This window comes from Melozone crissalis, unplaced genomic scaffold, assembly GCF_028551555.1.
Source record: "Melozone crissalis strain CALT ecotype California unplaced genomic scaffold, PUWL_Pcris_2 ptg000013l_1, whole genome shotgun sequence".
Classification (NCBI taxonomy): Eukaryota; Metazoa; Chordata; class Aves; order Passeriformes; family Passerellidae; genus Melozone; species Melozone crissalis.
Genome location: NW_026535791.1, coordinates 1,786,590 through 1,800,157, shown reverse-complemented (window position 1 = coordinate 1,800,157; position 13,568 = coordinate 1,786,590). Strand labels below are relative to the sequence as shown.

General features: G+C 40.5%; 1 protein-coding gene across 5 annotated transcripts in view; it reads right to left on the bottom strand.

The window, feature by feature from the left end:
• ELMOD1 (ELMO domain containing 1) overlaps positions 1 to 13,568 on the bottom strand; it is a 43,356-nt gene that overhangs the window by 16,045 nt on the left and 13,743 nt on the right. For 4 of the 5 annotated variants that reach the window (XM_054271720.1, XM_054271718.1, XM_054271722.1 and 1 more), the window contains exons 2-5: positions 11,555 to 11,649; positions 1,685 to 1,830; positions 1,510 to 1,538; positions 233 to 330 (exon numbers count right to left, since the gene is read on the bottom strand). In XM_054271720.1, coding sequence (XP_054127695.1) covers positions 233 to 330; positions 1,510 to 1,538; positions 1,685 to 1,830; positions 11,555 to 11,571 — 290 coding nt within the window. In that variant the 5' untranslated portion in view covers positions 11,572 to 11,649. Of the gene's footprint in view, positions 1 to 232; positions 331 to 1,509; positions 1,539 to 1,684; positions 1,831 to 6,952; positions 7,004 to 11,554; positions 11,650 to 13,568 lie in introns of those variants that run through there. The other variant, XM_054271721.1, reaches the window with a different exon arrangement.

The window sequence follows — 13,568 nt, the reverse complement described above, 5'->3', positions numbered from 1 at the left end:
GATAATAAACTAAGACAGAATCAGTAGATAAAAGACTTGCTTATTAAGTAACCATAAAAAATAATTAATTTTTGCATCAGTTTTTTGACAGCAAAGCTAAAATGAGAATTTTATGCTGAGAGACAGAATTCATCTTCAACTTCTGGACCACAATAACTATAGAGAACAAGTTCTCCATGGACCCAAGAACTGAGGAAATCCCACTTGCTCTATAAGGAAACTATGAACTTACTGTGGATTTACATCGGGATTAATCCTTTTCAGCTCCATGATGTCATCTATCGTTTTTTCAATAGCATCAGGGTGAACATTTACTGATGTTTGCAGCCGCTAAAAAGAGGATTTAAACACGTATTAATTCCTACAGAACCTATTACTCAACAGAAGTTGACAGTGGTAAATTTGATACCTGAAAGCTTCTGCATTAAGAGCCCAGAAAACCCAACTCAAGCCCCGTACATATCTTTCCAAATAATTGAACCCTTCTGACTCATTTCAGAGCACTTGCTCTGTAAGAACTCAAGTCCCTTCGCCCTTGTAGTCAGTTCATCACATTTCTGTGGTGGCTGTCAGTGAGGATGATCAAAGACCTCAGAGCAGACCAAGAAGCAGCTTCAGACCATCCACCTAATTACACTGGAATTGACAGCCTTCATTTAACATTCCCTCTCCCAACATGCTGCAGTAACACAGCGAAATTTCTTCCTTTTCTTTCATATATAATTGCTATTTGTAGAAATGCCCCCAGAAGTTCAGTATTCAAAAACCAATGTGCCATCTGAAAATTTAAGAGGTTGAATTTTCTTGTGCTTTGTCTCAAAACTTCACAATTGCTTAAATGCAAGTCTTAAAATAAGATTTTGCCTTTCTGTTTGTGCTAGAAATACATTTAGAACCACTATGCTGAACTAAGAGTTAAATTACTTCATTTTTGTTAATGGTGAGGCAAAGTTTTCAATATCACTGACTCTTGTGACAGAAATGTAAAGGCTGAAGGATGTTATTTAACATACACACAAATGCCTTAGGGAACAACTCAGGTTAGCACAACCACTGGTACAGTAAATGGATAAAGTGAAAGAGGCTTTTCTCCATCAATGTATTTAAAAGGAAAAGAGAGAACAAAGTTGGGAAAGTTGCTTTCCAGACAAAAACCCCTGACTTTTCTAAATTTGCAAGCAACTGACTGCAGATTACAGATATTCTAAGACAGTATGAGGAATCAAACAAAGAACCCCTAAATTACAACACTTCACTCTCATGACCTCCACCATGGCAATTTGTTCCCTTGATTCCATCATTGCCACAGTGGGCCCATCCCTGGAACACAGGACACTCTTCCCAACTTTGCAAGATCAACTCCTTTTGCAGACACAAGACCCCTTCAGTGGAAAATGTAAAATCATATCAAACCTTAAAGTGACTTTTTGGGGTGAGCAAACACCAGACTGAACAAAACAACAGCACAAGACATCATAGAAAAGGTGAATAATGAGATCTTACACTCACCTTACTTTTTGAACCTTTCAGGGATGCCTCTGTAAGGGAAGTATTCAAAAGCATCATGTCAGACAAGCATGTTTACATTGAATAAATTTAATAACTTATTTCTAGTAACAATATACAATTTTGAGCATATGCAGAAGGCTACAAAGGCATGCAGAACTAAGTATATTGCAGTTACCTATTTTCATGGTTCTGGCAGCTCCAGGTTTGGTGTTGTAACAGATCCTTTGCAATTCACATTGACCTGTTAGTTTCCTGACCACAAACTTCAGGCAGCGCCACAAGCATTTGCAGTAGAAGTACAGGCATACCTGGACAAACATCCTGGCAAAAGAAGAAGCCTGAAAATAAGAGTCTGGAGCAGAGTTTGTTTCAATATGTTCACCACCCAAACAGAAAGTACTTCTTCACCCCAAATTCCCATTGCCTAAAGGCAACTTCAGAGCAAAAGCAGCAATCAATCATACTACAAACATTTATGCCAGTAAATATTAAATTGGGCTTTTTAGTATTAGCCAACAAAACACCCTCCACAAAAAGCACCACAGCTAGAAGCACTGAATAAGGAAACTCCAGAATCTTAAAAGGGTACTTGTGGAAAACTCTTTGTCCTCTCAACATAAAAGGCTGTATAGTTCCTATTAATAGTTTGGGGAAACAGGGCTACATGAGAAGGGAGTACAGCTCACCCTGAGAATCCAGGAAGACATCACACCCTAGCTTAGTTTTGCCTCAGCAACAACCTGCTCCAAGCATAATGCTTGGTTATCCTGACAAACTTGACGTCCTGACAGCATTCACGTCATGTCCCTAAGAAGGAAAACTAAGGCCATCAAAGCTTCTCCCCTTGCAGAAGAAAAAGTGTTTAAAACCTTTTGGTTCTTATAATACAGACTTTGGTCTTGAGAACTGCCAGTTCTTCCCAAGACCAGCTGCTACATAGCAGTGATGCCACACAATTCCTCAAAGTACAGAACTGACAGTAAGCCAAGAAAGTCCTTATGTAGCTACTGCAACTAGTTTTGAGTCCCAGCAACAGAAGAAAGACTTTGACAAACTGGGTGTATCTCAGTGAAGTTGGTAGGGTTGGAGCACAAACCCTGTGAAGAGAGGCTGGGAGAGCTGGGCTTGTTCCACCTGAAGCAAAGATTCAGGGGGATCTAACAGCAGCCCCAGTGTTTATGGGAAGAGTTGGAGGAAACAGAGCTGGGCTCCCAATGATCCTGCAGGGCCAGTAGACAAGGGACAACAGCTCTAAGCTGAAACACAAGAGAATCAGCCTTGCAAGGAGAAGCTTTTTCCCTCAAGGACAGTCAGGTAGTGGCACAGGTTGTCCAGAGAGGCTGTGCAGTCTCCTTTGTCAGATTTTTAACCCTTGACTGGAGTAAGCCCTGAGAAGCCCAGTCTGACCTCGGTGCTAGCCCTGCTGTGAGAGGGAGGCTGAACTGGAGACCTGCTAAGGTCCCTCCCAGGCTCAGCTGGGATCCTACAAAAGCCTGAAAAAGGCTGCATACATGAAAACCACTCCATTTTAAACTTGGTTAGCATTACACCTGCTACCAAAGCCCACATATTACACAACACACCCCAAACCCATATTTTAATGGGAAACAACTTATTTGGAAATAATTTATCTTTCTTGTTTCTATGGCTATGATGGCACAGATCCTGCCACATCACTCAACTATCTGTCAACCTCCTGGGATGAAGAGAATGGATCCACCACATGGATCCACCCACAGCCCCTGGGTTCAGAAACACATCTCATAAAAGACAAATTGCAAAGAACTAGCAGTAGGAACATTGTCATTTGGACATGGTCCTTGGCTACAGGTTGTTCTGCTAGAACAGGGGAATGGATTAGATGGCATCTACAGGTGTCTTCCTATCTCAAACTCTCTGTGATCATATTCTGTGATTACATTATATGAAAACATCAATACAACTTTGATATGCGAGCTTGCCAATAAATATTCACAATTAATTTGGTCCATTATGGTCTAAGTCTGTGTGTATGCATATTCCTCATTAGCCCAATATTTTCTGTAGTTGATGCTTTCAAAGGACAGTTATTTCTTAGGAAACTCTATTATGCTTTTCAATAGACTGCAGTGATTATTTCAAAACACTGAATTCCAGATACTCAAATCAGTTATAAATATGCATGTGTATATATGTAAAGCTTGAAGAGCTCCATCACTTCCTAAAAACTTCCTGAAGGGCATGGTGTAGAAGGATGTTCAAGGAAGGGAAGATGAATTAAGGTGTGTTAAGGTCCACACAGGAGTTTAATCTGCTTTATGTTGGCTTCAGCTTTGAAGGGGGATTAAGCTGTGGGAACTAAAGACATTTTATGTCTAAATGGAAAGCATCCACACAAGTATTTAAAATGCTTTAAAAGCATCCACTTTATCTTCAGACTTTCAGTTAATTCACTTAGTACTCCCAAATGCCTGCATGCAGAAAACCTCCTTGGTTTTATTCAACAGGAAGACTGTTTTAGAGACAAATTGACACCTAAAGAATGAGGAATCAGTCCCATTATGGAACCAAGTTTTAGACAAGAAAAAAGTTTCAGGAGCTGACATCAAAGTATTTGGGTACTCCCTCATCCCTGACTCAAGATATGCCAGAACACACTGCTGTGAGGAGTTAATTAGTGCTTCACAGCAGGTTATCACCTTCAGTATTAAGAACATTACCAGGCAGCAGGAGGCAAGGCCATGACCAGGCAAGCAGCCATTCTTTAAGCTTCCAACAGTCAGAAGTAGAATAACAGAATCAACACAGAATGATCTGGGCTGCAAGGGATCTCAAAGATCATCTTGCTCCAAATCCCCCTTCCATGGGCAAGGACACCTTCCATAAGAACAAGAAGAGGAATTCAAATATAACCTACAGCCATTCCTTAGTTTCATCAGTACAACTCAGCTCTGTAGTTGGGCTAAAAGCACAGGAAAACACCAAACCGGAAGGCTGAATATGGTAAAACAGAGTCCTAAATTTTCATCATATATTTGTAGTAGAAATTAGAGTTGCTTTCTTTTGGTCTGCTTTGTTTCCAAATGTTAGGTCTCTTTTAGAGCAAAAAAAAAAAAAAAAAAAAAACCAGATAGATCATTTATATGGAAGATGGAAAGACTTATTTACTTCATGTTAACAGTCCATGTAAGATTTCCTTCTCATGGGCAAGATAGCTCCAGTAAAATATAGATGTGCTTTAAGAAAATTCATGCCTATACTTTGCTGCCTTCAACGCTAAAACATGACAATGCATTTCATTAAAAAATGTTTTGTGTACTATATTGTGGATAATTGAACACTATGTGCTGTGGATGAGTTTGGGGACTTAGAGGAGGGAAGGTATCAGGTGCATTTGAATTACATATTTTTGCCCTAAGCTCAATGACAGATCTGCAAATTGAAGGAAAAACTCCAAATGGGATAGAGCTGTGACCACATAATTGCAACCACTTTCTCCACAAAGTTCTGCTTTGGCTGTGGTTTGCACAAAGACTAATAAAAATGCATCTACTAAAACCAAGACACTACAGCACACAAACACTACCTCTGTGATTCACTAAAATATACTTAGCAGCTATTACTAATAAAGCAAATACACACTAATTTTGACTAGGTAGCTTATATAGAAGAAAGTCAACCTTTGGGTACCTTCAGTTTTTTTACCACTCATCCATCTCAAGTTTACAATAGTTGAAACCTTCCATTTGTAACATGAAATACATAAAACGTATCACAAGCTGTTTATAAAAGGGAATTCTTGCTTGCAGAAACCCTGTAATAAAGGCACACTAGTGATTATGCAAGGCAGGTTTTATGTTAGCCCCTATGCACTGTAAAACAAAACACAGCATACAATGAACATGAACCCCCCAAAGGCACAGCCATGTGCTTCGACTGTGGCACAGTGGCATTAATTTCTGGCTTGTTTTAGAGCTAACTTCCAAACCTCTTCTCCACTCAATATCCTCTGTGCTCTTTGTTTTGGGTTTTTTTTCTTGAGTTTGTTATTATTTGTTCGTTTTGTGTTTTTTTTTTTTTCCCACCTGCTTGCCTTTGCAGGTTCCTCAGCACAGAAAATAGTTCATGTGGTCATGTACAGCATTATTTCAGATCCTCAGAGGAGAGGTCTAAGAACAGAAGTATGACATAAATGAAGGTGCTCCTCAGGGACTCACACTCTATTCTTTCCTATTTCAATCCAAGTTCCTTTCCCCTCCTGTATTCCAAGCAGCTGTATAGACATGCATTTTTGTGTTTATACAGGCATTAAAACAGTTCATATGAACATTTACTCAAGCAAAATAAAGAAAAAACTGCATAATAAGATGTCAAATCAACATTCAGTTTCCTCGCCAAGGATGGTGCATGACAAAACCAATCACCCAATCTCTATCAGCAATAATGGGGCTCAAGAGATTCTGGAGTGCTCTCTTCCATGACAAAGAAGACAAAGAAAGGGGTTTCTACAATTTCTCACATCTTTGCAAGACAGAGGGAAATGCAGAGCCAAAGCCAGCACAGAGTAAGAGTACTGCTGCAGCAGAGACAGTGCTTCTGTTTTCCACAGCACGTGCTGCTCTGCCTGGGGAAGGAAAGCACGTGGCAGCAACCAGCCAAGAGCACTGAGCACGTTGCTTCACACCCCAGCACTGCAAAGGGAAGGATTTAAGTGGTTTTCAACAAGGGATTTCCAGGTTTGCCCTTGACTAGCCCAGCTGATGCTGGGACAGTGCGATTACAATGGCAAATGCAATGGTTATTAGAATTTACATCTCTCTCCAATGACAGTATGACATCACATTTTCATGAAATCTGGCTTTTTATTTAAAGGTGACAACTTCTAGGAGATAAGCATAGCCTTCTCCACGATAAAATGTCAGAAGCAAAATGATGCAAAACTTTCCAAAGTTGCCTAATATTTCTGTGAAGCTCCTTCCTGTGTAATCTGTTCAGTTAAATATCAAGATGTATGTCTGATGCAACATTAAGTACTTCCTGAAGGGAAGTAGAGATTAATTACTGTGCATGAAACTAATGAAAGTGTTTATTCCCTCCTTCAGTAATTTCAGAACCTCAGTATTTTCAGAGCTAGTAACAAACATAGGTATTTTGGGTAAAATAAAAGCTTTATCTAGATACTCAGTGTTACTTACTGGACTTAAACCTGGGAGGAAACCAAGCAAACTCCTGAAACAAGAAAAAAAACAAACCAAAACAAAACAAAACCAAAGAAAACCACACAAACAAACAAAAAATCCCAAACAAGCCAAAATGCCCAGCCCTACAAAAAAAAAATCCCAAACACAAAACAAATCCAAACCTTAAAACCCTAGATCCAAATCTAAAACAAAAAAAACCCCTCATCCTCTCCCCCAAAGCAATTGTTTAAAATAATGAAATAAAAGTCACTGAGCATACTTACACATCATTTTCTTTTCTGTGTGTCGTGTTTTAGGTCCTATGGATTCTGAAGGTTTTTACACAACTATTTTTTCCTGAAGAACATACTAATCTCAGATAAGAGTGCATTACATATCAGTATTTCCTTTCTGAGAATTCTAATTACTGTTTGTGAAGTCAAGGACACACTAGTCATGGCTGATCAGCTGTCCAATGTGTCAGTAAGCAAGTGATACAACCCTGGTAGGAGCTCATTAACTTGACTATCTTTGGTTTATGTGCATAGTTTACAGTGTGTATACAAGGTCAACCAAGAAGTGAGGTACCAATCACCATTTCTGCCATAGGCAGGCTGGCTACTACCTCCTTTAAAACAAAAGAAATTGCTTTCATTCTGTGCCTTTGCAGACATGACAACTGAAATCCACCTTATCTCCCCATTTAGACATAGAAGCAACTCACTGTGGCAGCAAGGGAAGACATATGAATAGTTTTTAACAGCAGCATTCCACACATTCACTGCTCTTGCTGTTTGCTGATTTGATTTTCATTTTATCTGATGACTCTGGTACACTTAAAATCTGCTGGAGCTTACAGTTTGCTTTGCAGTAGAGCAAGAGAAGTAAGATTTCTAGGATTTACTGAAAAAAAACCTGTCTACTACAGTTTGTTCTCCAAGTTGTTATTATTTCAGACGTTGGAGATAAATTACAGCCAAAGTAGAAGCGATTTTGATGGGCTTCTCAGAGCGCCTGTACAACAAAATGAGAAAGCCCTGGAAGATTAAGTATTTAACTGAGAAAGAGTTTTATTTTTTCATAAGTAATATTTCAGATGTCAGAAATTATTCATATCAGACAAGCTGAAAAAGAAAAGACCAACTGTTTTCATTTGGACATTGCCTTGAACGGGAAATATGAACATAAGAGTCTAAATTCAGAGATTTAGGGTTACTCCAGCTACTGGACTGTTTAATAGACAGACTCTTTCTCCAACCAAGTTGTGTGGGAGTGATGATCTAGTACAGGTAGAAAGGCTCTGCAGAGGGCTCTGGACAGGCTGGATGAAAGGGCCAGGGCCAATTGCATGAGGTCTAACAAAGCCAAGTTCCAGGTTCTGCACTGGGGCCACAACAGCCCCAGGCAGTGCTGCAGGCTGGGGGCAGTGTCTGGGAAGCTGCCTGGTGGAAAAGGACCTGGGGGTGCTGGCAAACAGCAGCTGAACATGATCCAGAGTGTGCCCAGGTGGCCCAGAAGGCCGATGGCATCCTGGCCTGGATCAGCCAGGTGTGGCCAGCAGGAGCAGGGCAGTGACCGTCCCCCTGTACCCAGCACTGCTGAGGCCACAGCTCCAATCCTGTGCTCAGTTCTGGGCCCCTCAGTGCCAGAGAGACATTGAGGGGCTGGAGCGTGTCCAGGGAAGGGCAACGGAGCTGGGGAAGGCTCTGGAGCACAAGTGCTGTGAGGGGCAGCTGAGGGAGCTGGGGGTGTTCAGCCTGGAGAAAAGGAGGCTCAGGGGGCCCTCATCACTCTCTGCAGCTGCCTGAAGGGAGGGTGCAGCCAGGTCGAGGTAATTCTCTTCTCCCAGCACAAGAGAAAACAGCTTCATTTTGTGCCAGGAAAGGTTTAGATTGAAAATCATTAAAAATTTCTTCACAAAAATAATTGTCAAACATTGAAACAGGCTTCCCAGGGAGGTGGTGAAATCGCCATCCCTGGAGATACCTAAAGGAAACATAGATGTGGCATTCAGGTGACATGGTTTATTGGTACAGGGTACTATGCTGAGCTAGTGCTTGGATTGAATGATCTTAAAAGGCTCTAAGAAATTCTATTATTCTAAAGAAATGGAACAGGTTTTTCAGAGAGGCTGCAGAATCTCCATCCTTACAGGTGCTCAAAATGTGTCTGGATACAGCCCTGAGCAACCTGTTATAGGTGACCCTGCTCTGAGCAGTGGGAAAGGACTTGATGATTTCCAGAGCTGTCTTTCAACCTCACTAAACAACAAGCTGGATTTGAAATCCACTCTTCAAAGTCCCCCTTGGGTCTCCAGGTGAGTATCTGCTGCATGAAGTTGCTAGAGGTAAAATACTGTCACCACTTAGAAAGCAAAGTCAAGGTTATCATAACTTCAGAGATGAAAGCCCTGTTCCTCTTGATGTCTGTTTTATGGCAACTTCCACATTGCAATCAACAAAATGACTTGCAGTTTGTGCAGAATAAAGTCATTGGTTTTAACCACAGAGATAATCTATGCCACCAGCATTAGCTATTCTGGTGTCTGTCCCAGGTTGTGCAAAAAGGAAAACACTGTGCCACTGAGCAGTCCCTGCAATCAGAATTCCACATTTCAACCCTGCATTGATCTTCACAAACAGCTAAGGATGATTTAAGCTCCCAGGTGGTGCTGCTGTTGGTTTCAGACAAACATGGGGACACAATATATATTAACTTCTTTTCCAACCCATTTCCAAGCTGGAAGGCTTAATAACCTTGTCTTGCCCATATATGTCCCTGCAGTTCCACACTTCACTTATTCCCCATTACACAAACCTGCCACTGCAGGTTGCAACACAGAACAGAACTCATTATGCCCAGTAAGTGAGTTGGAGGGTTTTTCTTCTTAGTCTCTCTGGTTTCTTCTACATTTACAGAATATGGGGAGGGTAGTTCTCTTATCAGTTCATGTCAAAGGTTTAACATAATATAAAAAAATCCAGATGCTTGTAAGTAAATAGAAATAGCTTTCCTATTTCAACACGGTGTTCATATTTTTGGTGCTCTGTACTCTCCTCTGCCCCATCCCTTAATCCAACTTTCTGTTCAGCATTTGGAATACTGGATTTTCCATAACAAAGTCCTAGACTGTCCTGTTTAGTTAGACAACAGTTTTTCAGAAGATCTACCTTGACTACTTAAGAGAATCTAGCACCACTGAGACCTTTCAAGTCTTTCAGGATTCACTGACTTCAGGAAAAACATGAAGAGAAGTAGAAGGTAGCTTCCCCATGACAGCCTCAGGAACCCACATATTCAAAACAGCACTCTCTCTCCAACATGGAGAAAATCATCAAGGGGCCAGGAGAGCAAAGGTGAGCAGAACAGATACTTTAACAGGAAGAGAGCTGGCACCTTAGAAGTTGTCATCAGCTCAGCTTCTCCATCAGGAGGGAGCAAAATTATTTTATGTTCAGGAAATACTAGACCTTTATGGAACCAAGTGTAACATCCTCTGCAATCCCAGACAGAGGCTTCCACCCTTCTCACAGGATGGTAGAGTTCACTTTATGAGGGACACATGAACCAAATCCCATATGGCATCAATTTGTGACCTTGGGTCAGGCAGCTGAGCAAGTCTGTACAGAGAAAAAAGGTAAAAATTATAGAGGCAGGAGTGTTGAGAAGGAAATAATTAGCAGGATTCCAGAACAAAGGCTCTAACATGAGGTGTTACAAAATTGTAAAGGGAAAAAGCAGTGCAGGGATGTTAGTCAGGCTAGTTGTGAACTTTTAGGTCACTGAACTAGTACAAATGGAACTGGTGGAAGACTTGTGACCACCCAGGACCTGGGCCACAGAGCTTCAAGGGTCAATTCTTTCCCTCCTGGCTGGTGACTATCAGGTGGTGAGCACTCTAGTGTTTAAATCAGGGCTCAATTCAGCCTTGGCTGTGTTTTCGGGATGTTAGCAAACAAATAGTTGCTTTATACTTTCAATCTGTTTACGTCCTTCTTACAGAGCCCTTTTTGCAGCTGGTTCAAGATGAGGAAGCTGGCCCAAACACTCCACAGAAATGCTTTAGCTATGTCTGTCTTGGCAGCAAAATCATTACAGATGATCAGCCTAGAGGTAATGGTGCTGATATCCATAGTGTGTAAGCTTCTTTGCTATAAACAGTCTAAAAAGGGAGAAAAATATAGTGACAGATGCTCTATACAGAAGCATATGTTTTAGTCCTCTTGAAAAGGTTCCTCCCATACAGACAGAATATGATTTCTTTGGTTCATACACAAATGAGCTCTTGATCTGTATTACTTTTGAGAAGTGCTCAACTCCCCCCACCAAATACAGAACAAAAACAACATGGGCTTTCTGCACCCACATCTGTTGTCTGCAAGCCCCCCATTCTATTATTAGTTTATAGAGGAACAACTGCAAGTCATATGTGGGAGCAAGTAATTGACATTTCTCCTGCAAACTGGGCATGATCAGCTTCAAAAACACTTGCAACCTTCAGCAAGCATCTCTGCTTTCACAAACAACACTCCAAAAATCCAGACAGTGGACAAGAGCAGGAAGGAAAAAACCTGACATTTTCCAAGCACGGTTCTATGCTATTATTTCTTCTCTTTTCCCCTGACATATCAGGCACTACTGATTTGATATATCACTGCTCCAATCCCACAAGACAGTTCCCACATTCTTTGCTTCTATAAAGAACAGCAAAAGAAAATTTAAATTAAAATAGCTTAATTAAATAGTGAAATCTAGGTGAACAGAAAGCAGTCTAATATAATCTAGTTTACACCTTCTGTAATACTTGTAACAATTAAACCATTTAGCTCACTCCAATAAAAGTATTGGACTAATTCAACACTTTTGAGAAAATACAGAACAGTTACCTCAGGAAGTGTTTCATGGTGATGGTTTGGTCTGTGCTGCTAGAGCCGTAATATATTGATCACTGATGACCTCTTCTTCACAGGGGATATTAGTGCTGTAGAAATAGAATTGAGACTTTTTTACAGACAGAAAAAAAAAAAGGGATACTTCAGTTTTTTAAAAATTGCTCTTGAAACAAACATCTATGGAAATACAAGGGAAATATATTAAGAACAAATCTGATGTCAATAAAAACAAAATGAAAAATCATAAGGTGTTCACACTTCAGCCTGAGCACATGCTTTGACCAGACTGTGCTACCCATGTCTTTTTTCAGAGAAGTAAAAATCTTGACTGAGAATACAGAAATGAGTGATAAAGCTTGAAGAATTACCTAGACATTTTCAAATGCTTCTTGTGTTCTTCAAACACCTGTCTGGTTCAACTCCCAAGCAGCAGCTTCAAGAGACACTCAGTTCACTCTGCTGCTGGAAGTCTTCTATTCACCAGAATTTGCATAATACATATAATAGAATAATAAAATATACTGAGTTGGACCAACAAGGATTATCAGGTCCAACTCCTGATCGTGTGCAGAACACCCCAAGAGTCACACCACGTGCCTGAGAGCATTGCCCAAACACTTCTTGAATTCAGAGCTCCTATAATACACTTGCCCAGGCTGCCCATTGGTTCTGTGACCTTGTGTCCTGTGGTTAATGCTCATTATAATTACCACATAGTTCCAGCAGAGGAGAACAGGAAGAATTAATGAAGAAATTTCATAAATACAACCCTGCCCGTGTACTGCAGACTGTCTCCAGTCACCACCTCTTTACTTTAAGTTTCTAAAATTAAGTATTCATATACAAGTGATACTTGACTAAAAGATGCAGACGTCTCAAATTACTGTACTTCATGTCCTGTAAAAGGCAGTAAAAGATTTTTACTTGCTGCCAGAAAATGGGACACTGCTACACAGGGGCAACTGCTATCGGGACAACTTAATCCAACATTGAGAGGGAACAAGATCATGGTTTCAAACTCTGTACTGGTACAAACCACACACAAAGGCCTGAATGAAAGTTGTGTTGTTAAAAATCATTTAAGAGCCCATTCTTCCTTAGCACTGCATACTGAAAAGTACTGAAGGCCTTAAGAAATCTGACCTCTTTTGTCACAAATTTAGAAATCTAGAGATCTTAAACCTATTTTCTTCTGCAAGACCTATCAGCAATGATGGGATAAAAATCTTGCCCTACCATGTTCTCATATTCTTTCCTCTGTGTAACTTGTAAGTTTTGTATTCTGCTATTGCCTGCTGACAGGAACAGAACAAGTATTTAAGTTCAGAAAAATACAGCTATCTTGTTGGATTATATCACATACAGCTTGCTAAAAATATATAATCCCTGAACTGTGAAAGCTTCTTTCATTTGTATTGTTTTTGACTGGCTGAATCATGTTGCTGTCCCCTGAATACAGTTGTAATTGGTGCTGGCTGCAGTGACACCTGCTTGCAAGGGCAGAGAGATACTAACTCTGGTTCATTAATGAACACAAGAGGCAGGCTCCAAACACTTCCTGCTACAGCTTGTGATAGGTCTTCTATGGCAGTGAGCACAGGAGATAGGCAAAAACTGGAGGGGATGTAACCTGCTCCCCTTCTCCAGTCTAATAATTTGCTGTTTAAAAGATATCATTTGTGAAAGATTCTCACAGCTGAGTCTCAGCATTTTAACATCAACTTAAACAAAGGAAGCTCCACCACAAAGTTTGACCCATAAGGGCATCAGTGCAAGGAACACACCAGAAGTGTCAGAAGCTGTCAAATCAACCCCCTCTAAAAGTGCATGCTACTCTCAGTCTCTCAGGTCAGCTCCTTCTTGATTCTGACCAAGGTCCTTGCTGAAAATTATGCTGCTTCATTATTACTGCTTTAAAGTGAAGAGAAATTCCACTTGTCCCAACTCCAGAAATGGCTCATGCAAGTATGGCATGGTAGGAGCTTCAAGATACTATCTTGAAGAATAG